Source organism: Peromyscus leucopus, chromosome 6 (genome assembly GCF_004664715.2).
Source record: "Peromyscus leucopus breed LL Stock chromosome 6, UCI_PerLeu_2.1, whole genome shotgun sequence".
Lineage (NCBI taxonomy): Eukaryota > Metazoa > Chordata > Mammalia > Rodentia > Cricetidae > Peromyscus > Peromyscus leucopus.
In genome coordinates, this window is record NC_051068.1 from 21,889,510 (window position 1) to 21,915,481 (window position 25,972).

Sequence of the window (25,972 nt, forward strand, 5' to 3'; positions counted from 1 at the left end):
CTTCAAGATGGTTCTCCAAGGGGTGCGCAGGGAAGACTCTAGTGGTACAGCATGCTTTCCATTTCATTTCTTTCTTGTAAATGGGGATCGTTAGATTTGGAAATGGTGTGAGTGTTGGAAAGTTTCTTTACAAGGAGCCTAGATTCTTCATAATATTTAGAAGGTTCCTGAGAGGTGCTAAGAATTTTGTGTTAAACGGTCTACTCAAACTACATTAAGAATATAGAAACAGATCTGGGTAGTAGTGGCCCACGCCTTTAATCCAGCACTTGGGAGGCAGAAGAAGGCAGATTTCTGTGAGTTCAAGGCCAGCCTGGTCCACAAAACGAGTTCCAGGACAGCCAGGGCTGTTATACAGAGAAACCCTGTCTTGAAAAGCCAATGTATATTTGCATATATATACATACATGCATACATACATACATACATACATACACACACACACACACATACACAGAATAGAAACAAAATATTTTGGATTTTATTTTCCTATTGGGAAGAAACAATTTAGATAATCTATTAGCAGGATGTATTTTTTTCTTTTAGCTTTAAAAAGACCATTATTACTCAAAAATAGGTGAAAATATAAATCATTACTGTGCAGTTTATTTAAAACCTATTCATGGGCTCCCGAGATGGCTCACTGGTAAAGGTACCTGTTTTCCTGCCTTGCCCACAGTCAGGACAAATCTTTGTCACCCACCAGTCCCACAGCCGCTCAGACCCAACCAAGTAAACACAGAGACTTATATTGCTTAGAAACTGTATGGCCATGGCAGGCTTCTTGCTAACTGTTCTTATATCTTAAATTAATCCATTTCCATAAATCTATACCTTGCCACGTGGCTGGTGGTTTACCGGTGTCTTCACATGCTGCTGGTCATGGCGGCAGCGGGCAGTGTCTCTCTGCCTCAGCCTTCCGCTTCCCAGAATTCTCCTCTCTCCTTGTCCCACCTACTTCCTGCCTGGCCACTGGCCAATCAGTGTTTTATTTATTGACCAATCAGAGGAATTTGACACACAGACCATCCCACAGCAGGTACCTACGATGATGTCTGACAAACAGAACTCACGTGGTGGTAAAACAACCAATCCCTCATCATCTGTTCTCTAGTATCATGGCATGTGTGTAGGTGTGCCTGCACACACAATAAATACAAAACAATTAAAGCCTATTTCCTGTTTGTAGTAGATATTTTCAGAATTACTGTCTGATCATTTTTTGTTTCCACATTAAATTCTGCTGAGCCACTTGATGGGACCCAGGAAAGATTAATTTTATGAAAACAAATGCTAGAGAGTTCATCCTAAATTCACAATCTTGAAACTTATTTTATCCATACCTATGCAGAGCGCTTTTACACTGCTCTCATTAAATGCATTGTCCTAACAGATAAAATGTGTATGTGTTGTTCCATGAACTGTTTTAACCCATGAGTGGGTTGGTTTTTTGTTTGTTTATTTGTTTTTCCTTTTGGTTTGGTGTGTGTGTGTTGCTTTGTTTTAACAGGTTTAGAGATCAGTAGGGAATGGTCAGTGACAATTAATTTAGGTAGAATGTGGTTTTTTGTTGTTTTTTTTTTCCCCCATTTTTTGAAACAAGGTTTCTCTGTGTATCCCTGACTGTCCTGGAACTCATTTTGTAGGCCAGGCTAGCCTTGAACTCACAGAGATCCACCTGCCTCAGCCTCTGAGTGCTAGGATTAAAGGGGTGTGTCACCAGGTTCCTAAGAGTTCCTAAGAGTCATATTTTATCATGTTATATTTTTCTTGCTAATAATTGACATTCGTAACTTGTCTATTCCCTGTCCCACCCTACCACTTGCCACAAATATGAATGGTGATGATAAATTTAACGTCTATACACACTTAAATACAGGTCACTACCATGTTGTGTCCCCACTAGGTACACTTACTTCCTTTTGTCCTTGGCAGTATCTCCTGTTGAAAGCTGCCTTGTCAGTAGCTAATATAGCTATGAGGGTTTTCTTTCGTATTTGGGCTGTTTTGCTGTGTTTTTGAAACAGTGTCACTTTATGTAGTCAAGATTCTTGTTTTGTTTTTGTGTGTCACTATGTGATTAGGGCTGTTCTCAGACCTCAGCCTCCGTGTGTGAGATTACAGTTATGAACCCCAAAACCTGACTCTGTCAGATTCTCTGTGGTATTTACAGTCAAACACATTTGTATGCACACAATATTTATCCTGTTATATTCCTCTGATAGTCTTAGTACTAGTTTGTTATATTCAGTTAGGAAAAATTTCTACTGTCTTCAGTACTGTTTAAAATTATTTTTTGTTCATGTGTATATGTGTCTGAGTGAGTTTCTGTGTGCCATGTATGTTTATGAGCCCCTGTAGACCAGCAGATGGCCTGGTTCACCTGGAACAGGTAGTTGTGAGCCACCATGTGAGCACTGGGAACTGAACCTGGGTCCTCTGCAAGAGCAGTAAATGATGTTAACCTCTGAGCTGTCTCTTCAGACCCTCTTCCTCTTATTACTTTTCTTTTAGATTCACAATACACATACATCATAACATGTAATGTCTCAGTGCTCTTGGGTCTTTGGTGTTTAACTCCCTACTCTTTCTCACTTGGAATACTTTTGGCCTGTATTTAAACATACATACTATTTTCTCCTCAGCAAGTTCTCTGTTTATATGTGTTGCTTACCTTATACATTGGGTGGTGTGTGTGTGTGTGTGTGTGTGTGTGTGTGTGTGTGTGAGAGAGAGAGAGAGAGAGAGAGAGAGAGAGAGAGAGAGAGAGAGAGAGAGAGAGAGAGAGAAACTGAGTCTTATTATGTAGCCCAGACTGGCCTCAACCTCAGATCACCCTACCCAATCTCCCAAGTGCTGAGATTAAAGGTGTGAGTTCCCACCTGGCAACAGACCTTCAATATTTAATGACAGACAATCATTTTAAAGTCCATTTCATGATGGTGTCAGTGGTGACCCTGAGCTTGGCTCTGGCTCGAGCTATTGCATTACCATTAGGTCTTTAACTTTGACTGCACACAAAATAGTTACTGCTGACTTGTTTGTTTTGCTTTTGGTATCCATCTTGCAACGTTTCATACTATGTAAACTCAATTTTCTTTACTGTTTGTTTGTTTGTTTGTTTTTTAAAGATAAGATCTTATGTAACTCGGGCTGGCCTCAAATTCAATAGGTAGCTGGGAATGATTGACCTTGAGCTTCTGACTTCATGCCACTACTTCCTGTATGCTGGGATTGCAGGGGTGTTCAAGGGGCTGAACCCAGGCCTGTGCACTCATGCTAGGAAAGCACTGTCAGCTGAGTTCCAGCCCCAGCCCTTGCACCGTTCTATTTGCTCCAGGCCCCCTCGTTGCTGAGGTGGTGAGTGAATATGATCAAAATACATTGTATGGAATTCTCAAAGTGTTAATGAAAATCTGTATTTTTAACTAGAAAAAGAAGACCCAGCTAAACCCACAAATAAAAACAAACAATAGTAGAGTAGAGCAAAGAGTGGCAACAGAATATAAAACAACAGAAAATCGAGCACTGAACTCTTTAACAAGATCAACAAAACTAACAAAGCTCTAAACTGACCAGATAAAAGTAGAAATATCCAAAATAAAAATGAGCACATTAGGGGTTGGGAAGATGGGTTAGTGAGTAAAAGCACTTGCTGACCATGCATGAGGACCTGCATTTGAGTGGTGTGTCCCCCCCCCCCCCCCCCCGTGCAAAGCTGGACATGGCTGCATCTCTGTAACCCCAGCACTGTCTCTGAGGGAGACAGATACACCAGAGCTTGCTGGCAGCCAGCCTAGCTCCAGGGTCAGTGAGAGACCTTGTTTAAGGAATAAGGAGCGTGACAAAGCAGGACATCTGATGTCCTCCTGGCTTGCACTCACCCCCACTAAAAAGGAAATGACCACATTGATGTCAGTCTTTCAGTGGTTACACAGGAGAGAGCACTGAGCACAGCTCTATATCCACAAAAAGTAAGGATGAAAGGGAAGAGGTTGATCTGAGCCCACAGTTTTGAACGTTCCACAGCCTGTGGTTGGGTGCACCTGTGCTGTGGACCTGTGCAGTGGACCTGTGCAGTGGGCCTGTGCTGGGCCTGTGCTGTGGACCTGTGCTGGACCTGTGCTGTGGGCCTGAGCTAGACCTGTGCTGGACCTGTGCTGGACCTGTGCTGTGGGCCTGTGCTAGACCTGTGCTGGACCTGTGCTGGACCTGTGCTGTGGGCCTGAGCTAGACCTGTGCTGTGGGCCTGTGCTGTGGGCCTGTGCTAGACCTGTGCTGTGGGCCTGTGCTGTGGGCCTGTGCTAGACCTGTGCTGTGGGCCTGTGCTGTGGGCCTGTGCTGTGGGCCTGTGGTAGACCTGTGGTAGACCTGTGGTAGGCACAGGCAGCAAGCACATCATGGCAGGGGTGCATGACATAGCAAAGCCACTTTCCCCATGGTCATGAAGCAAGAAAGAGAAAAGAGGAGGCCAGGGTCCCATCATCCCCTTTACAGGCTTCTGACCTAAAGACTCACCATTTAACTCTACCTCTAAAAGGTTCCACTACCTCCCCAAAGCGCCACACTGGTGATCAAGCCTTTGGAAACACTCAACATCCAAACTATAGCAGTACTTTTGACTGAATTAGGAAGAAGTAAACTCTCAACTGACCTGTAATAAGAGATTGAATTGATAGTCAGAAACTTCCCAATAAACATCTTGGACCACATGGCTACATCAGTGAATCTTACCATGCATCTAAAGAGAACAAAATTACAAGCCACTGTCTCTTTTAAGATAGACACGAAAGTCATTTAAAAAAAAATACCAGCACATAAAATTAAATAGCCTATAAATAGAATTATTGACTATGGTCAGGAGAGTGGCATCTCAGTTACATAAGAAAATAAATCTATATAATCTATCATATTAATAGAACTAAAGAACAAAGAAAAACATCATTTCAAATGATATGGCCTTTCATGATTAAAAACTCAGAAAATTAGGAATAAAAGGAAGTATCCTCAATGTGATAAAAGGTATTTTTGAAGATAGAAATCACAACATTGTACTCAAGCAAAGCTTCCCACCACAGAAAGAAATACTAGCTGATCCTTGACACTGTACTCAAGGTTCGAGCCAGAGCCAGAAGACAAGAAAAAGAAACAAAACCATCAGAATGGGAAGGAAGATTCACAACTCTGTATGGATAGTGTGATTGCAAGGAATCTATCTACGGGTGTCTTAGTCAGTGATCTATTGCTGTGAAGAGACACCATGACCACGGCAACTCTTATAAAGGAAAACATTTCGTTGGTGCTGGTTTACAGTTTCAGAGGTTTAGTCCATTATCATCATGGCAGGGAGCATGGCAGTATGCAGGCAGACATGGTGCTGGAGAAAGAGCTGAGAGTTCTTTGTCTTGATCCTCAGAAGGAGTCTGTGTCCACACTGAGTGTAGCTTGAGCATTGGAAAACTCAAAGCCTGCCCCCACAGTGACACACTTCTTCCAACAAGGCCACACTTCCTAAGAGTGCCACTCTCTTACAGGAACCAATTACATTCAAACTACCACAGCAGGAAAACTATTAAAGTTGATTTTGGAAAATACTGCCTAAAAAAATCCATTCTATCTCAATATCGCCCCAGTGATCAATATGGAAAGGAAATTTACAAAGCATTTGCATTTATATTAGCATCCAAAAATTAACTATTCAGGAATAAATCTAACCAAGGGTGTCAAAATTATAAACCATGAAGCCAATAATGACTCTGTATAGCCAGGCGTGGTGGTGCATGCCTTTAATCCCAGCACTGGGGAGACAGAGGCAGGTGGATCTCTGAGTTCAAGGGCAGCCTGGTCTACAGAGTGAGTTCCAGGACAGCCAGGGCTACACAGAGAAACCCTGTCTCAAACCCAAAACAAAAACAAAAGGGTGGGTAGGTAAGGGGAGAGGGAGATGGCTCTGTATTTAAAGCACTTGTTGCACAAACCTCATGACCTGAGTTCAATCCCCAGAACCTATGTAAAGTGGAAAAGGGAACAGCATCCATGAGATTGTGCTTTGACCTCTATAAATGCTTGACCCCTGCATCCACCTATATATACACACAATAATAATTAATTTAAAAAAACATGGTGAAAGAAATGTAGAAGACCTGAATAAATGCAAAGGCATCCCATGTTAATGGGTAGGAAGGTATAAACACTACTGAGACATCAGTAATACCCAAAGAATTTTTAAATTGACTACATTCTTTACCAATACTCTGATCATTTTCTCATAGAAAAATTAAATTCAGTGTAATTTCAGTGAGCCCTGGATAGCTAAAACTAACTTTAAACAAAATAATAATTGAGAATGAACACTTCCCACCTTTGAAAGTTTCTCCAGGCGATAAAAAGATATCACTTAGCAGTTAAGAGCACTTGCTGTCTTTGCTGAAGACCAGAATTCTGTTACCAGCACTCACATCATATGACTCACAACTGTCTTAATTCCAGCTTCAGAGATCAAAATAAACTCTTATTTTACATTACTTTCCTTGGCCAATAACTGATACATAGACCAATGAAATAGAAGAGAAACCCAGAAATAAGCCGTCACATGCTTGATCACTCAAGCATAGAAAAACTTCATGATGTTGGCTTCATTTCCTTGAGTTTGATACTAAAAGTCCAGACAATAAAAGATTAAAAAAAAGGCAGCTTTATTTATCAACTAATCAGAGCAACACATTCTCACAGTATACAGAAAGACATCCCACAGCACACAACTGCTTATAACTCCAGCTCCAGAGGAGCTAGTATTCTCTTCTGGACTCCCGTCACCTGCATTTCCACATGCCCACACATGGACACACACAATTAAATGAAAACACATCTTTAATGAAAAAACAGATTGATTTTAGAATGTGTGAAAAACTTACATGGACATTTATCTAGAGAAGATAAGGTATACACGTGACAACTCAGCACACGAAAAGAATTGTGATAGTCTTTGATTAGACAAAAACTAAAAAAAATAAGAAACTTACAAGATACCACTAGGTTAAATGAATAGAATTGTGTACCCCAGAACCCATATATTGAAGCCCTAACCTCTCATGTGAGTGTGTTTGGTGATAGGACCTTTAAGGGGGCAATAAATGAGGGCATAGGGGTAGAATCCTGTTCTAAAATACATATGTCCTTATAAAGAGGTTTATAAGAAGATGTGGAGACATCAGGCATGTTTCTTTGTCTGAACAGAAGACGACATAGCAAGAAGGTGTGATCACATGCAAGTCAAGAGAAGTTTCACCAGAAATCAACTCTGTTTTAGGAGATGGGAGGATGCTGAGAATCAAGTTCCAAGACCTTGTGCATGCTAGACAATTGGTGTACTATACTAGGTTCTCTTCCCACCATTGGTTTTCAGATAAGAACTCATGATGGATCCAGCTGTAAGGCATTTACTCATTTAGTGATCAATAGGGGAGGGCCCAGCCCATGGTGGGAGGTGCCATCCCTGGGCTGGTGGTCCTGGGTTCTATAAGAAGGTGGGCTGAGCAAGCCATGGGAAGCAAGCTAGTAAGCAGCACCCTTCCATGGCCTGTGCATCAGCTCCTGCCCTGTTTGAGTTCCTGTTCTGACTTCCTTCAGTGATGAATAGCAATGCTGAAATGTAAACCAAATTAACCCTTTCCTTTCCAACTTGCTTTTTGGTCATGGTGTTTCCTTCCAGCAATAGAAACTCTAAGACAGTGTACATGCCTATGTGTATTTGGGTAAACATGTGTACATGTTTGTGTGAAATGCAGGTCTTCATAAGTGTGTTCTATTCATGTCAAGGTTAGGACAGCCTTAGTTGTTTTTCAGGCACTGTCTACCTTTTTGTGAGACAGTATCTCTGACTAGCCTTGAACTTGCCTAGAACTCTGGGATGGCTCCCTTGTGAGCCCCAGAGATATATACCTTCATCCATTTCTCCCAACACTGGGATTACAAGCATGTGCTACCGCTTGATTTTTTTTTTAAAATGTGGGTTCTGGGTATTGAATTCAGGCTGTCATGCTTCTAAGCAAGCACCTTGCCAAAAAGCTTTCTGCTCAGCCCTATCTGAAGTTATAAAAACATTTGTAGGCCCATGTTGATAGCAGCAATATTTACTGCCAAAAGTTAGAAACTCAAATGTCCATCAACATGACTAAATAAACACAATGTCATGTCAGAACAGCGGAGTATAGATGTTATTCAGCTATCAAAGAATGGGATTGCTTTATTATTTATTTATTTTGTTTTGTTTTGTTTTTCGAGACAGGGTTTCTCTGCGAAGCTTTGCGCCTTTCCTGGAGCTCACTTAGTAGCCCAGGCTGGCCTCGAACTCACAGAGATCCACCTGGCTCTGCCTCCCGAGTGCTGGGATTAAAGGCGTGCGCCACCACCACCCAGCGCTTTATTATTTATTATTGCTTGGTTCAAACCCAACAACTTGGATGTGCTAGACAATCACTCCGCCACTGGTCCACACTCCTGGACCCTGAATTTTGATCCTTGCTACAAGGATGGACTTTGAAAACAAAGTAAAAAGTGCTTACTCAGATGACCTGGATACAGAGGGATAAATTGTATCATCATACTGGCATAAAGCAGGTAAAACAGATTCAGAGATGGAAGGAGAATGAGGCCATTTTGTGGGTGAGAGTCAGAGTAGACGTTCCCGGTTAATAGGTGAGTGTTGGACGTGCTAAGAGTCTGGGGTGTGGATGGTGGTGACGACTGCATACCGTTGTATATGCAATGCCAATGAATGATATGCTTACACATAGTGTTTAACATAGTAATTTACATCACACATATCTTAACATAAACACACAAAAAGGCCATTATTTTATTAGAAAGGTCCTTAGGTATCAGTGGGAAAAATCTTTTTGTTGTTTTGTTTGTTTGTTTGTTTTGTTTTATTTTTCGAGACAGAGTTTCTCTGTGAAACAGCTCTGGCTATTCTGGAGCTCACTATGTAGACCAAGCTGGCCTCAAACTCACCGAGACCTGCCTCTACCTCCCAAATTCTAGGATTAAAGGTATGCACCACCACTAAAAGTCTTTTTAGATATTAGCTTCTGACAAATACAAAATTTGTAAAATCTCATTTTTGCTTGAAAACTTGTTTTTATCATTGAAAATACTCAGCAATTTTTCTTGATGTTAAAGACCCAGTCAAGGTAACATCTCACAAATAATGAGCCTGGAGAATGTAATCATTGGTTTCTCTAATTAAGACAGTGCTGTGGTAGGTAAGATAGCTCACGAATAAAGATTTTTTTAAAAAATAGTATTTACTCCATGTGAAAGCCGCCCGTTTTACCTCATAGCTTAATCACATGAGTGCTTCAGCACAAGACATCTGATCTTTAGTAGACCATGGAAGCACTGTGTTTTTGTCACATATCTTTAAATTGTGGTAAACACACACACGCACGCACGCACGCACGCATGCATGTATGCACACCCCAGAAAGTTTAACTATGCATGTGTGTAGGTATGTGCCCCCATGCATGCAGGTGTACAAGGCAGAGGTCAATATTGTCTGTCAAACCCCACCTTTCCTGTTTGAGATGTCTTCAACGGAACCTGGAGCTCTCCATTTGGGTCACATTATCTGGTCAGTGAGCAGCCAGGATTTGTTGGGGTTGTAGATTATGCAAGTCTCTTCCTGCCTTCTCTCCATCTTCATCCTGCTTTAAGTGTGCAGTTGAAGGTTTTCAGAACATCTCCACCGTACAAATATGAGGCTTCCATGTTTCTGTCACTCTGTAGCTGTGATGTCATAAAGTTACTTTTTCCACTTCATTCAAAAGTGAAGCTACTTTTGTTTCTCATTACAACCACATAGTAGGGAAGAATATAGTTAGTAATAAACCTCGACCACAGCCCCAGCTTATGTGGACTCCAACACTAGAAAGAGCCAAGAGTGTCTTAGTGTTGTGTGGAAACAGTCTGGGTTTGCTGGCTTTGGGAAGGTTCTCCTGTACCCTCCAGGGCCAGCCTGCACTTTGAGAACTGCTCATGTAGACTGCTGTCTTAGGAGGATCTTGGTGGCAATATAGAGGAAGAACAGTGAACCCAGGGGAAGAAGAAGACCTAAACTCGAATAGTGGGTTCATAGGAAAGAAAGGCCAAGGTGGTAGGGACTTCCAAGGGGACTAATTTAGACACCTGCAGGTGTGACTTTGAGAAGGTGAGATTATTAGTTTCTCCCTGTCAGGTTTTATCTTTCATTCCATCTTTCATTTTAATCTAGTTAAGTTGAGGTTTTCTCTGGTACTATAACGTTGACAACGACAACAACAAACTGATCTCAAATAAATTAACAATCTGGAAGAGTAAATGCGCTGTTCAGTTTTCTTTTTAGAGTTTTAGTGAATTTGTGACATTGTTCTGAGTGATGCTGTATTGGATCTGTATAGTGTATCTTCTGTCGATGTGTGCATCAATAGTTAAGGATGGCTTTACACTGCTCAGGCAGGCAGTAATGAAATAAGATGCACACATTGCTTTATGTTTTGGGAGCTTTCCTTTTCTTCCTTTCATGTGTGTAGATGCACACATGTACACATATATGCACATATACCTGTGCAGGTATGTGCACACAGACACAGAGAGGATGGAAGTTGATGTCAGGAATATCCCTCAGTTACTCTCCACCTTACTCATTGAGTCAAACCCAGAATCACGGATATGGCTGATATTGCTAGGCAGCTCGCTCCAGGGATCTTCTGTCTCCACCTTCTGAATCTGGAAGTGCAGGCAGCTGCCACGTTTACCCGGCATTCACACGAGTTCTGGTGATGAGAATCCAGCCCTCTTGTTTGGGGTGAACCACTGATAATTTTTCCTCTCCTCAAACAGCAGTTCAGCTACTTCCCCTTCGGAAGGTGCACCACTTGCAGGAAGCTGCAGCTGCACTCCTCACTCATTCCCGAAGTTCCAGCATCCATCTCATGAACTGCTGAAGGAGAACGGCTTTACCCACCAAGTGTACCACAAGTATCGTCGAAGGTGTTTAAGTGGTAAGATGCATGTCCTTTGCCTAGCTGTGTTGACATCATAGGGAAACTCAGTCTAAATGGCAAGTGTCTGTCCTTTGTCCAGCTGCATTGATGTTAGAGGAGATTCTAAAACTTGACTGTCACTTCATATCTTGCTAAGATAGCCTTTTATTTTATATACTTATAAATAGATACCTTTAGTTTATATTTTCCTGTGTTTTTTTTATAGCTTAAACATATAAGTAAGTGAATTTAGTACATTCTTGGTACGGTTGACAAGTATTTATAATTTAAACAGTGTGTTAAAGGTTTATTTTTGGTCCTCTAGTTACTCATCTCAGTTAAACATCTCAATTACTGTTTCAGAGTTAGTTTTTGTTTGTTTGTTTTTTTTTTTTCATTTTGAGGTATTATCTCTTTCCAGAGAGAAAACGCTTGGGAATTGGACAGTCACAGGAAATGAACACCCTCTTTCGTTTCTGGTCCTTCTTCCTCAGAGACCACTTCAATAGGAAAATGTATGAGGAATTTAGACAACTTGCTTGGGAAGATGCAAAAGAGAATTACAGGTCAAACGTTTCCTAATGCTTTTTCTAATATTCTTTTAAAAAACCACAATTTCAGTAGTCTGATTTTGAAAATAATCACAACATAACTGGAATGAGGATTATATTTGTTTTCTGTTGCTGCACAGTAAACAACCCCTAAACTCAGAGGAAAACATAAGTTGATAACTCCTAAGGGCAAAACTATGGGAGCCATCTAGCCAGGTAGCTCCACCCCAAGGTTCCTCATAGGACTTCACTCAGGATAGTTCCGGGGCTGGCATCCCTAGTGGGCCTTTCTGGGCTCCTTCCCTTGGCTGTTGGCCAGGGTATCATTACCTAGCCACAAGTGACCTCATATAGAGTATTTTCAGTGTAGCTCCTCACAGAGCAGTGACCTAAGAAAGAAGGGCAGCTTCCAAGGCAGATGCCTCAGTCCTTGTCCCAGGGTCTCTAGGTAGTTAGAAGAAGAGACAAGGAAATGCTTTTCTGATGTATAAAGTGAGTTCATAGCCCTCTTGTCAACAGATCTGCTGTGAGTATACTTTGTAACTGTCAGGGGCCAGCTAATTAAGCTTATGCCATTATAGTTGAAATCAAAATTGTGGACTTCTTTTTTTTTTTTTAAAAAAGGTTTATTTATTTATTATGTATACAGTGTTATACCTGCATATATGCCTGCAGGCCAGAAGAGGGCACCAGATCTCATTACAGATTGTTGTGAGCCACCATGTGGTTGCTGGGAATCGAACTAGGACCTCTGGAAGAGCAGCCAGTGCTCTTAACCTCTGAACCATCTCTCCAACTCCCCAAAATTGTGGACTTCTCCAGACAAAAGATTATATTCAAGAAATGAGTACACCATTTAAACTTTGCTTTGAGAAAAATCTAAACCATTTCCAATGTCACTGAATCTTTTGACCAGTTCTTAGGAATTAAAAATGCCCTGCACAGATTAGCATGTCTGTTAAAATTTGTGTACTATCCAAGAACTTACGAAGCTGAGGCACAAGGCTGGCAAGTTCAGGGCAAGCTAAAACTACACTGTGAGTTCTAGGGTAGCCTTGAGTAATGAGTGAGACACTGTCTTAGAAAACAAAAACAAACACACTGAACTTACCTCTCGTTGAGGTTTGTGCCGTATTTGCTTGTATAAAATATCACCGTGAAGTACCTGCAGGATTCTAGCAAAGCCACAATTTTACACCATTTTCTTCCTTTCCATAGGTATGGGTTAGAATGTCTTTTCAGGTTTTATAGTTATGGACTGGAAAAAAAATTCAGACAAGAAATTTTTAAGGATTTTCAAGAAGAAACCAAAAAAGACTACGAATCTGGTAAAAACAAACACTATCTTTGGAAACTATAGACTTGAACTGTCAATAACTAGAAAGGAAGGCTGACAGGATGCCTCAGTGGCAAAGACATTGCTGTCAGACCTGTGACCCATAGTGAACGGAAGGAATCTGCTCTAAAAACATCTTGGCCAGCACCCACTTGCACATGTGTGTGTGTGAGCGCACACACAAATGCAGATGTAGCTTCAGTAAAGAAGAAAGAACTTGTAGAATTTATCTTCAGGATGTATAATTTAAGATCCTGCCCACTATTGCAGTTCTTGATGAGAAGGCTCCTTCTACGAGGCTTTTTGTTTGTTTGGTTGTTTGGTTGGTTGTTTTTGGTTTGGATTTTGGTTTTTTGAGACAGGGTTTCTCTGTGTAGCAGTTCTGGCTGTCCTGAAACTTGTTCTGTAGACCAGGCTGGACTCAAACTCACAGAAATCTGCCTGCCTCTGCCTCCTGAGTGCTGGGGTTAAAGGTGTGGGCCACTACACCTAGGCTATGAGGTGCTTTTTACCTTATGGAGGTATATGTCAACATTAACTTCTTGATAAAAATGGCTGCTCACTAGTGTTCCTTCTCATGAGCATAATTGGGTATGCTTGGCAGGGAAAAATTATACTGTGAGGAGTATAGGCTGTGGTCCAGATACCTAGGTCTGAGTCCCCTTCCCTTGCTCAGTAGCCATGTGACTTAGGCCAATTCCTTCACCTTGCCAGCTCCCATGTTCCCATCCGTAATATAGACAAGAGGAACCATCTCACCAGGCCAGTTATGTGTGGTTCAGATTATTTTGATCTGTGATAAAAACTTAAATAATACCTGTTATATAGCAAATGATCAGTGAATATTAGCTGCCACCATTGCTAATTTATTGTGTGTCTTATTGGGCTGCAAATCGTTTACTACTGATGGGATCATATGCATGATAGATTTGTTAGTTCCATATAATATATTCTTTTGTTTTTAAGGCCATCTATATGGACTGGAAAAATTTTGGGCCTATTTGAAATATTCTCAATCTAAGACACAGTCTGTTGACCCAAAACTTCAGGAATACCTCTGTAGTTTTAAGAAGTTAGAAGACTTCCGTATTGATGTAAGTTTTAATTTCTTTCCCCTATTGTTTTTATCACCTGTATAACTTTCTAACTTAACAAATTTTTATAATATTAATCTTAAATTTTTTGGTTTTTAATTTTGAAATTTTAACTTTCTGCTTTTGACATCAAACTTTGAAAGCAGGTACAAAAATAGATAAGAAAATTACAATTATTTTCTTCGTTTAGATTTTCAGATTTAGGGCCTGGGGATAGCTCGTTTGGTAAAGTACTTGTTAAACCTGCATCAGCTATCCGCAGCATCCATGTGAAAGCTGAGCACAGTGGAGTGTGCATCTGTAACTCTGACACTGAGGAGAGGCTGTTTGCGCAATGGCCAGCCAGCCTATCCATCCAAATTCATGAATTCCAGGGTTAGTGAGAGACCCTGTCTCCAAAGACAGGTGGAGAGTGACAGAGGAAGATGTCCAACATCAACTTCTGGTCTCCACATGCATGTGTACACAGACACATGCACACTTACGAACACACACCCATAATGGTACAGTTGTCAGTGCATTTGAATTTGGAATCACAGCCACACTTCGATGGCTTCTAGACTAAGGAGATGCCACTGGTTTTTCTGATGTGGAACCTTTTCACTAAATTTTGTCTGATTTAGCTTTAAATTGTTTTCTATGCTAAAGATTGAACTGAGGGTCTGGTATATGCTGAGTAAGAGTTCACCATTGAACTGTATCCTCACCCAAACTTTTTACCCTTTCTTTCAAAGATTATTCTATTTGTGCATGTGTGTATGTATATATGGAGGCAACCCACAGAATCCAGGAGAGGGCTTTGGATTCACTGGAGCTGGAGTGATCCACCTGATGATATCACTGTTGGGAATCTCAACTGTGGTCCTCTGCCATAACTGCCAGTGCTCTTAACTCTCCAGCCCCATCTCTCCAGCCACAACTTTATATCTTTTTTGGGGGGCATAGGGGTGGGATGCTCCAGATAGGGATTCCTTGTGTAGCCCTGGCTGTCCTGGAACTAGCTCTGTCAACCAAACTGGCCTTGAACTCGAGATCCACCTGCCTCTGCCTCCTGAGTACTGGGACTAAAGGCGTGGGTCATTACTGCCTGGCAGCAACTTTCTACTTTTTAATGTGCTTTTACCCATATAATTTTTTAGAGTGTGTGCTGATATGCATTTAGAGTTTAATTCATAATAAAGTTAGTATAAAGGCTGAGTCTAGTGTGTGTGTGTAGTTCTGGATTGGGTAGATCCTTGGCAAATGCAAGACTGTTAATTGGTAGGTACTTTAATTGCTTTGATTTCAAGTGTAAAAGAAAAAGGTTAAACTAAGAAAATAACTTGAAAGATAGGAAGGGGGTGAGAGTGGGGCTGGAAGTAGAAAAGGTGTCACTCCTGCCTCAATGTAAGCCACAGATGTGGACCCTCAGTTCCAAGTACAACAGAGAGACGAAGATGGCTGTCTTAACTTGTCTTTCAGATTCAAAAATATTAGTCTAATGGTATACATACAGTTGGACCGATAACTGTATAACTGAAAAAGACTCCAATGCACTTGATTTAAATACAGAGTACCCTCCCCCATCCTGCTTGCAGTCTAAATGGGTATGAAGGTGTTTAATTTAGTATCCTCCATAATACTATCTAGTCCCTCTAGCATGGAATCCTGGGTGAAATGTCAAACTGGCTTGAGGCTGTTTGGCTTGGCACCTACCTCCCCGTTCTGGTTCCATTCAGCTGTTAAACACTAGACACTGGAGAAGCCCGGAATAGGGAGCTCAGTGGAAAAGAAGGGGCTAGAGTTGCAACACATCCAAGCGTCTTCTTGGAAAGAGGGAACCCCCTCTGAGCTTATTCCCCAAATGTGAGTCAAGTTTATGTTGACTGAACAACCTAATCCCAGTCTGCCAAGAAAATGTAAACTTAACACCGTGAGTTGCTCAAAGCACCAATATGAATCCCCTGATTGGAAAGTCTGGCCTTAGACGCTGAGGGGAGTAGTGAAAGTGTCTTTTCATGCTTTGCAGCCCCCTATGAGTGAAGAATTTGGAAGAAAAAGACATTCATCTGCTTCTGGGGAGGAGAGTAATCACCATAGACTCCCACCTCACTCTTCCACACCACCAAGTGCTGCTCAGCCTGCATCTACCAGTGAACTGCAGGAGAAAGCCACAGGTGCCCAGTGACAACTCACACCAGAACAGTGCTGCCTCGTCCCCTGTGGGTGAAGGGCCAGGGAAGTAGATGATCACACGAAAGTGTGTGTCCTGGAAATCAGCGTTAGCATCTTCTCATGTTTAATTGTGATAATCAGAAAACAAAAAGGAAGAAAAATGGTTGTCTATTTTTCTAGCAAGATAAATTCCACACGTTTACCCTGATTCCACAAACAAGGTCTCTTTGACCTTAGGAGATCCTGTAGTAAGGCTCTATGGCCTCAGGTTTTCTTGAAGGCCATTATTTACAAGAACAAAATTCCTTTAATACATTTAAACACGCCCACACAAGGAATCACTGACATTTCAACTCATCCTTCTTACAGAAGATACACTATGTTGTATTCATCTCTTCTATAGACCTCTTAAAGAGTCAAATAGTCCCACTGTCTGTCCATATCTGAACATGTCAAAAGCAAGGAAGAATTATGTACATAGGTTTTAAGTTCAGAAATGGATATGAAAGATACATTTTTTCTTGTATATACATAGTTTGAAGGAAATTTTTTCTTTGTTTTTTATTTTTCCAAAACAATGCACAGCAGACTATAGTTGTGAAGCCTGTGGGCTTCGGATGTTGCCGATTTCACAGTGCTATGTTGATATGGAGCTTTCTGAATTGGCACAAGTTGGGTATATAGATTCAAACAGATTGACCTTTGTTTTTCTACAAAAACTTGCACATGTGACAGAAAACAATTGGGTTCTGTTGGAATATTTGTGTAAAGCAAATAATTTGTTTTGAATGTGTCTGCTGTTTATATCTGCAAGTGGGTGTGTCAGAGCAGTCGTATAATCATCACCTAACAGAAGCATTTCGTTGTTTCTTTTTGTTTCTTTTAATTTTGTTTATGCCCATAATTGTTTTCAAGAGTTGAAACAAATTGATTTCTAATACTTAGTGCTATTGCAACTGATGTAAATAATAGTTTTATTTTGTGAAATTTAAAAAATAAATTATTTTGAATGATTTGAATTGACTTTTAAATTTTATTTATGCTATATTTACAAAGCTGTAGTATGAAATTCTACTAGCATCAATTGTCATTATGGTTTTTTTCTTTTTTATTAAGAAATTTTCTATTCATTTTACATATCAACCGCAGATCCCCTCCCCTCCCGCCTCCCACCTCCTAGCCTTCCCCCCCATCCCAATCCCCATTCCCATCTCCTCCAAGGCAAGGCCTCCTGTGGGGAGTCAGCAGAGCCTGATACACTCAGCTGAGGCAGGTCCAAGCCCCTCCCCCTGGACCAAAGCTGTGTAAGGTGTCCCACCACAGACAGTGGGCTCCAAAAAGCCAGTTCATGCACCATGGCTAGATTCCGATTCCACTACCAGGGGGCCCGTTAAGCAGATCAAGCTACGTAACTGTCTCGCCTATCAATAGGGCCTGCTCCAATCCCATGCAGGCTCCACAGCTATTGGTCCACAGTTAATGAATTCCCACTAGTTTGGTTTGGTTGTCTCTATATCATGATCTATATCATATCTATATATCATGATCTTGATGCCACTTGCTTATAGAATCCCTCTTTGTTCTCTTTGACTGGACTCCTGGCGATTGGCCTGGTGCTTGGCTGTGGATCTCTGCATCTGCTTCCATCAGTTACTGGGTGAAGGTTCTATGATGACAGTTAGGGTATTCACCGATCTGATTACTAGGGTAGGCTAGTTCAGGCACCCTCTCCACTATTGCTAGTAGTCTAAGGTGGGGCCATCCTTGTGGATTTCTGGGAACTTTTCTAGCACCTGGTTTCTCCTTATCCCCATGCTGTCTCTCTCTATCATGGTATCTCTTCATTGCTCTCCCACTCTGTCCTTGTTCCAGCTCAACCATCCTATTCCCTTATGTTCTCATCCCCCATCCCCTACCCTCCATTGCCCCCCTCACCCCTAGTCTACTGATGGAGATCTCATCCATTTCCCCTTCCAAGGGTGATCCATGCATCCGTCTTAGGGTCCTCCTTGTTAGCTAGCCTCTCTGGAGCTGTGGGTTGTAGTCTGGTTATCCTTTGCCTTTCATTTAGTATCCACTTATGAGTGAGTACATACCATGTTTGTCCTTCTGAGTCTGGGTTACCTCACTAGGGATGATATTTTCTAGTTCCATCCATTTGCCTGCAAATTTCATGATGTCATTGTATTTTTACTGCTGAGTAGTACTCCACTGTGGTGATATTTTAATTGTGCTTAAATGTGATTTTATTTGTATGTTAATAAATAAAGTTTGCCTGGAGGTCAGAGGTCATTAGCGAGCCAGGAATAGAAGTCAGGTTGTGGTAGCCCACACCTTTCATCCGATCACATGACAGGCAGAGTCTCTGTGTGGTCAAGGACACAGCCAAGTGTGGTGACCCTTGAGTCTTTAATCCCAGTACCAACCATAGAGACCAGGAGGTCTGTATAGACAGGTAGTGACAAAGAAGTCATGTGGCTAGATTTAGAGCCAATGAGAAGGCAGAACAGGAAAGCAATAAAACTCAAGACACACAGGAAGAAGGTCTCTCTCTCAGGGGAAGGACGACAGTGAGTGGTAATCTAAAGGGAGTCATGGCTCTTTCTCTGATCTCTTAGGCTTTAACTCTGTATTTGGCTCTGTGTTTCTTATTTGATAAGACCGTTTAGAAACTCATCTACACTCCATTGTGTATATGTACCACATTTTCTTTATCCATTCTTTAGTTGAGGGGTATCTAGGTTGTTTCTAGGTTCTGGCTATTACAAATAATGCTGATATGAACATAGTTGAGCATGTGACCTTGTGTTATGATTGAACATTCTTTGGGTATATGCCCAAGAGTGGTATAGCTGGGTCTTGAGGTAGATTGATTCCCGATTTTCTGAGAAGTTGCCATACTTATTTCCAAAGTGGCTGTACAAGTTTGCACTCCCACCAATAGTGGAGAAATATTCCCCTTGCTCCACATCCTCTCCAACAAAAGCTGTTATCAGTATTTTTGATCATAGCCATTCTGACAGGTGTAAGATGGTTATCTCAGAGTCACTTTGATTTGCATTTCCCTGATGACTAAGGATGTTGAGCAATTCTTTAAATGTCTTTTGGCCATTTGAGATTCTTTTGTTGAGAATTCTCTGTTTAGCTCTGTAGCCCATTTTTTAATTGGATTGTTTGGTATTTTGATGTCTAGTTTCTTGAATTCTGTATATATATTTTGGAGATCAGCCCTCTGTCAGATGTGGGGTTGGTGAAGGTCTTTTCCCATTCTGTAGGCTGTTGTTTTGTCTTATTGACCATGTCCTTTGCCTTACAAAAGCTTCTCAGTTTCAAGAGGTCCCATTTATTAATTGTTGCTCTCAGTGTCTGTGCTACTGGTGTTATATTTAGGAAGTGGTCTCCTGTGCCAATGCGTTCAAGACTACTTCCTACTTTCTCTTCTATCAGGTTCAGAGTAACTGGATTTATGTTGAGGTCTTTGATCCACTTGGACTTAAGTTTTGTGCACGGTGACAGATCTGGATCTATTTGCATTCTTCTACATGTTGACATCCAGTTATGCCAGCACCATTTGTTGAAGATGCTTTCTTTTTTCCATTGTACAGTTTTGGCTTCTTTGTCAAAAATCATGTGTTTATAGGTGTGTGGGTTAATGTCAGGTTCTTCAATTCAATTCCATTGGTCCACTTGTCGGTTTTTGTGCCAGTACCAAGTTTTTTTTTTTTTTTCTTCTTTTTTTACTATATCTCTATAGTAGAGCTTGAGGTCTGGGATCATGATACCTCCAGAGGTTGCTTTATTGTACAGAATTCTTTTAGCTATCCTAGGATTTTTGTTTATTCACATGAAGTTGAGTATTGTTCTTTCCAGGTCTGTGAAGAATTGTGTTGGGATTTTGATGGGGATTGCATTGTCATCGTGTTTTATTAATGAAGTTTTAGTTATAAAGTTCCTAGGTTCCTTTGTACTGAGCATAGTGTGATTCACAAGTACTCTATTGCACTGGCAGAAACAGCTAGTTTCAATTTACTGCATTTATTATTTTCTTTAAGCAGACTGGATATCTTATCTTGTTCTCCTAAGTTAAATGTGAAGATACTTCTGAGGATGTGACTTAGTGGTAGAGCATTTACCAAGCATTTACAAGGCCTCAGTCCTCACCACTGCAAGGCGGGAAGTGGGGGGAGGATCTAACACACACAGGGGTGGTGATTTAGCTGGGGCAAAATGCGTGCTTGGCACTGTGAGGCCTGGACTGCATCCCTACCAGAAAAGGGGGAAGTGAGAGAAGGAATGGGGAGAAACAAAGAAGAAAGGAAGGAAAAAGACAGAAATAATAGCATCTTTTGAGAAAAGGCTGTTGGTCAGAAATACGTTTTCATTAGGTTGTCATGCGTAGATAGTAACATGCAATTTATGTTTACTACAAAGGCAATTTTGAAGTTTCAACTTTAGAAAGCAACTTTGAGTCTTCAAAACAGCATTTTCACTCGCCTATGTTATAGGAGGGTACAAAACAAGCCGTGGCCTTGTAGACTCAAGGATGCTGTTCTGTTCTGCAGGGGGGTTTCTGAGCCAGTAAATTTGTTCAGGAAACGATGTATTATCTATAACAGTGCAGCCAGTGTGTAATGCATATTTTATATTATTTTGTGTATACATGTACTTTGAGAAATTCAGGAAAGCTCAAAAAATAAAGTAAAGCAACTTTTTAAAAAATAATAAAAAACAAAATTGGTATTATGTTATACATATGTAATTATAACCTGCTGGTTTTTACTCAGAGAAGTTGGCTTCTAATGATTTTCCTATTTTTGTACAGTAATCTTCACTAGTTACACAGTGTCCCAATATATTGTTCACACATTTTATTTAACTGTCAGTTGTTGAACTCGTCTGTGGTCAGGGTTTGGCTTTTATAGACATGCAGTTAATTTATAGTACCTTTATGCACCAATCTATGTGTATAAGTTTGGAATTATTGCCTAGAATACACCTCCAGAGGTTTACATTCAGTGTCAACATACACCTTCTTGGTGCCAGTATGAGCTTCTTTCTATCTTTGTAAGCACCACTTACAAATCGTTATTCTCATTAAACTGGGGGGGAGGGGGAATTGATTGTTTTAATTTTGTTGACACATTTTACACTTTGGGGGGAAACATGCTGCAGTAAATATGTGGAGGTCAGAGGACAACTTGCAGAAGTCTGAGTGATAAATTGTATTGCCTATGAATTATATTGTTTGTAGACTGCTTGACTGTGTCCTTTTCTTTTTCTTAGGGGAATGATTACCTACTTTGATTAATTTATCTGACATCTTACTTACCAAGAATGTTAACCCCTGTCTAGTTTTACATTTGAGTACAGTTTTGATAACAGTTAAAATTATGTCCCCTTAGTTCTAAACGTAAAGCTCCAGCAAATAAAGGCATTGGTGCTTAATGAAAATACTATAAACTGACTATAAATCGAAGTGATCAGAGCCACAATTCAAGTCCCTTGAGATCCTATCCCTTTCCTTCCCTGGAACAAGCATGAGGCCCACACCTGTCATCCCAGCAAGTTGTGTAGCTAAAGGTGACCTTGAAGTCCTGAGCTTCCTCTTTTACCTCCGAGTACTAGGATGATCACTGGACCACCATGTCTGGTATAGATGTTATTTGGCTTGTTCTGAACTTGTTTTGGCAGCTGAAACTCCATCCTGGCATTTTCTTTGCATCTTGCTGTTATGCTATGGTGTTACCATGCTCCTTTATGTGCTCAGTCTTTTCCCCCAACTAATTCCTCGTGTCTGTTCTTGCGTGGGAGACAGATTCAGAAGAAGAATGCCTAATTATATAACCACTAGATGGCAGAATAGAATAAGTCAGAGTTGTAGAAGTGGGAGTGTGTGTGTGTGTGTGTGTGTGTGTGTGTGTGTGTGTGTGTGTGTGTTGAGCTCTTACTCCATCTTGTGGTGATATAGAATTATCAGTGACTTGAATTCCTAATATTCACACATATTTCCCTGTTATTAGTAAATTATTCTGAGCTATTTCATTATTGATAGAGAAAACAGATTAAATTTTTGCTTTGGTATTTTGTCCTTTCGCTTAAAACTTTATGATTAACTCTCTTAGAATGGAAACAAAGCAAGGAGATTATCAGATACATGCATTTAAATGTCTGACCAACATAAGCTATGTAGTTAAATCATTGGTAAATAGGTCCTGCCTGGAACATGAGGAACCTAGCTAGGTGAATAGCCAGGCTAGGCGTGGGACTCTCAAACAAGCTATAGGCTGTAGCCTGATGGCCTTTCAACAGTATGAACCTAACCACAGTGTTGTCTCACAACTGGAAGTCAAGATTGGGTGCTCATGGGTAAGACTTTTTTTATGTGTTTGGTCTTCCGCCAGAGACTTGTCTGGTATTTAGATAAGTCCTCTTCGGTGGGGAATAATGATTGGGAAGGAATTGAATCCTTATTTTCCCAGAAGTAGAGAGGGTAGAATACAAACCAAAAATGACCATTTTTTTTCCATTGTTATTGACAACTGAGGATTCCGGACTACTCAGAAGTAATATTTTTCTGGTCTTAAGGTATGAAGAATTTATGTTCCAAGGTTGATAAGAAGAACCATGTCAGGGTGCAGTGGTTGAGAGTGGGAGCTATCCTTACAGATGAACAGAACCCACATCAGGCTCTTCATGACTGCCGGAAACTCCAGCTCCAGGGTATCCAACACCTTCGTCTGGCTTCTGTGGTTACCTGCACACATGCATAGTAATGAGAATACAATCCTGCTTTAAAAGAATCATTGGTGGCTTTTTACTGCTTGACAGTTTGACTTTTTGCTGATTTTTAAAAAATGTGGTGCCAAGGATCGGGCCAGGGCCTCTCTCTTCTAGGTAAATGCTCCCCCTAGGGCTACATCCCCAGCCCTGCTTCCATTGATTCTGTTTTCCTCTTGTCCACCAAAGAAAGATTTCCTAATAGAATGCTAAGAACACTTATTACTGCAGGAAAATCTAAACCAGAATGTACCATTGCTTTTTTATTCTTCCAGGTGATTCTGAGTTTACAAACTATGCTTTGCAGGATGGGTATTTTGTATGTTTATTTGGGATAAGGTCTTCCTACATAGTATAAACTGGACTTGAATTTAACCAATTTCTGCTTTGGCATGCACACACACACACACACACACACACACACACACACACACAGACACTCAGGTTGCAGGTGTACCACCACTCCCAGTGTTTTAAGAGGTGTTGATTTTTATTATAACATAAATAATCTCAGTCCTGTCATGTTTAATGTCCAAATTGGTTTGCAGTTGCATATCCCTAAGTATAATCTAAGGTATGGGCTTTGAAGGCCTGTGGGGAGGTTCTTTGATGAGAACAGTCCACATAAATTATCATACTCCTGAGGTTTTGAGGTGGGAAGTTAACAGCTGTTACTGGGAAACTGCTTGGCTTATCTGTGGAGTAGGCTCCTCAGGCTAAGTTACTGCCCTTCAGCTACAAAGCCCTGTTTATCTCAGGGTGTTGTCAGAACCCAGGGCACTTGATGCCCATGGGGAGCCCCATGTAAACAGCTGAGACTAAGCACTCCCTGGGCCAGGATCACTTCCTATAGGAAGTTACTGAAGTTCTCTTTAATCAGTGGTTCTCAACCTTCCTAACACTGTGACCATTTAATACAGTTCTTCATGTTGTGGTGACCCCCCCCAACCATAAAATTATTTCGTGGCTACTTCATAACTGTCATTTTGCTACTGTTATGTGTCATAATGTAAATATCTGATATAGAGGATGTCCGCTATGTGAGTCAGGGGTCATGACCCACAGGTTGAGAACCACTGTTTTTTGTTTATTTGTTTTGTTTTTCAAGAGACGGTTTCTCTGTGTAGCTTTGCACCTTTCCTGGAACTCACTTTGTAAACCAGGCTGGTCTTGAACTCACAGAGATCCGCCTGGCTCTGCCTCCCGAGTACTGGGATTAAAGGCGTGTGCCACCACTACCTGGCTAGAACCACTGTTTTAAGTGTTCTATGAAATCAATATATTTAAAGCTCCAGTTCTTTGTACTTGTCTACAGGTAAGTAAGCTTCCGGCCTTGTTTGTATCAGGTTCACTTGCTTGTCAGAACAGGAGGCTCAGCCACTGGTACCGGACTGAACAGCTGACCACAGGGCAATTCCATGGGTCTGAAACACTGCCCCTCTCCATGCCTGGGAGCTATTTGGCGTCATTATGACCCTTCAGTCCAGAGCTGGACAGGACTGCCTGCCATGGCCTTGCCCGCCAGCTGAGGTCCCTCTGTATGGCACACATTTCTAGCCTGGACTTCAGCTTTTCAGAAACCATATTTTTTGTTCACTCATGAGAATTTGCCCCAGGAATTTGTCCATAACTTTTACAGCTTATATAACAACTTTAGCAATAGCTGATTCCTAGCACATACATTGTCTTTTATCCTCTGTAAGTTGGTTTATTATAGGTCAGCATGTTGCTGCTTTTCTCCTCTACTTTGCTTGAAACCAATTTTACCAGATACTCTGAGTGAGCAGGAACCACCCAGTCACGACAATGCCAGCCTGCTTTGTTCTCACCGTACTTTTGAGTCAGGGTCGCTTTTGTTAAGATCAGAATTACAGTGTAGACTTGAAGGGAGCCCGGGTGACTCTCCTCTGTCTTATAGTTGTTAACTAATACTAAAAATTGTCTTTTCTCTTTTTGAGGTAGGGTCCCATGCAGCCCAGGTTGGCCTTGAACTTGCTGTGTAGCTGAGATGACCCCGAACTTCTGATCCCCCTGCCTCTACTTCCCGAGTGCTGGGCTTAGCGGATGCATCACCACACCTAGTTTAATAAATCGTTTTCTCACTTCTTCTTAAAGTTTATAGAGTACATAAAACTTAACCTGTGTGCTGTGTGGTGGCGGCAGCGTCTTCATTTTCAAATATCAGTTTCCCAGAAACAACCATTTTTAATGACTGTTCCTGAAACTGTTGTTCTCATCTTGACTGTGTTTGAGCTCTTAATGCCTAAACCATGCTGAGCTGATGTAGTGCTAGCTCAGGGGGTCACAACAAGAGAGTTTTGAAGAAGACGTATTAGGAAGTTATGGTCCAGGCAAAACTTGGTTTTCCATCATAGTTGATCGCTTAACTGCAAATAAGGGCCAGAATGTTGTCTCTGGTCACGGCACTATCTAGGAAGCATGAAGGAAAGACGGGAAGGAAGAGAACACTTGAAATCTATCTGCCACATACACAGCCATATTTTGTATAAATTCTTAAACTATGGAAGGGGGATGTATGACATCTTTTGAGCAGCACTGTGAGTGGAAAAATAGCAAATGTGGAAAGGGCAGAATTAAGTGGCACGGAGATAAGAGTGTGTGTGTGTGCATAAATCCTTTCGGTCTCTGTCCAGGAGATGGAACACTCACTAGACTCAAGCCTGGTTATTGCCAAGCGTGTGCAGTACTGAGCAGTTCTGTTTTTTTTTAAGTTCTATGTGACAAACCTATGGTACTAAGTTTGGAGAATCCTCTAACCAGGACCTGGTTTGTGGTTCTGTTAGAACTGTGTAATAAATTCTGGGTGAGTGGACTAAAGATATAGTGTACCTTAAGGACCAAAGGAAGATATCAGAATACTTCACAGGTGTGTCAATTCCCCATTTGGGGGCCAGCGAGCTAAAGGTAAAGGCCCTAGCCATAGAGCCTGACAACCTGGGTTCAAAATCTGGAACCCACATGGTGAATGGAGAGAAGTGATTCCCTGCATGTTGTCCTCTGACTTCCCCATGCATGCAC

General features: G+C 41.2%; 1 protein-coding gene across 1 annotated transcript in view; it reads left to right on the forward strand.

Annotated features, from left to right (window-relative positions):
* Nucleotides 1-17,175, forward strand: part of Larp1b (La ribonucleoprotein 1B) — a 98,639-nt gene extending 81,464 nt beyond the window's left edge. Inside the window, 5 exon segments of the mRNA XM_037206564.1 lie at nt 10,879-11,039; nt 11,443-11,587; nt 12,791-12,900; nt 13,875-14,002; nt 16,011-17,175. Coding sequence (XP_037062459.1) covers nt 10,879-11,039; nt 11,443-11,587; nt 12,791-12,900; nt 13,875-14,002; nt 16,011-16,169 — 703 coding nt within the window. The 3' untranslated portion in view covers nt 16,170-17,175.
* The last annotated feature ends 8,797 nt before the right edge of the window (nt 17,176-25,972 follow it).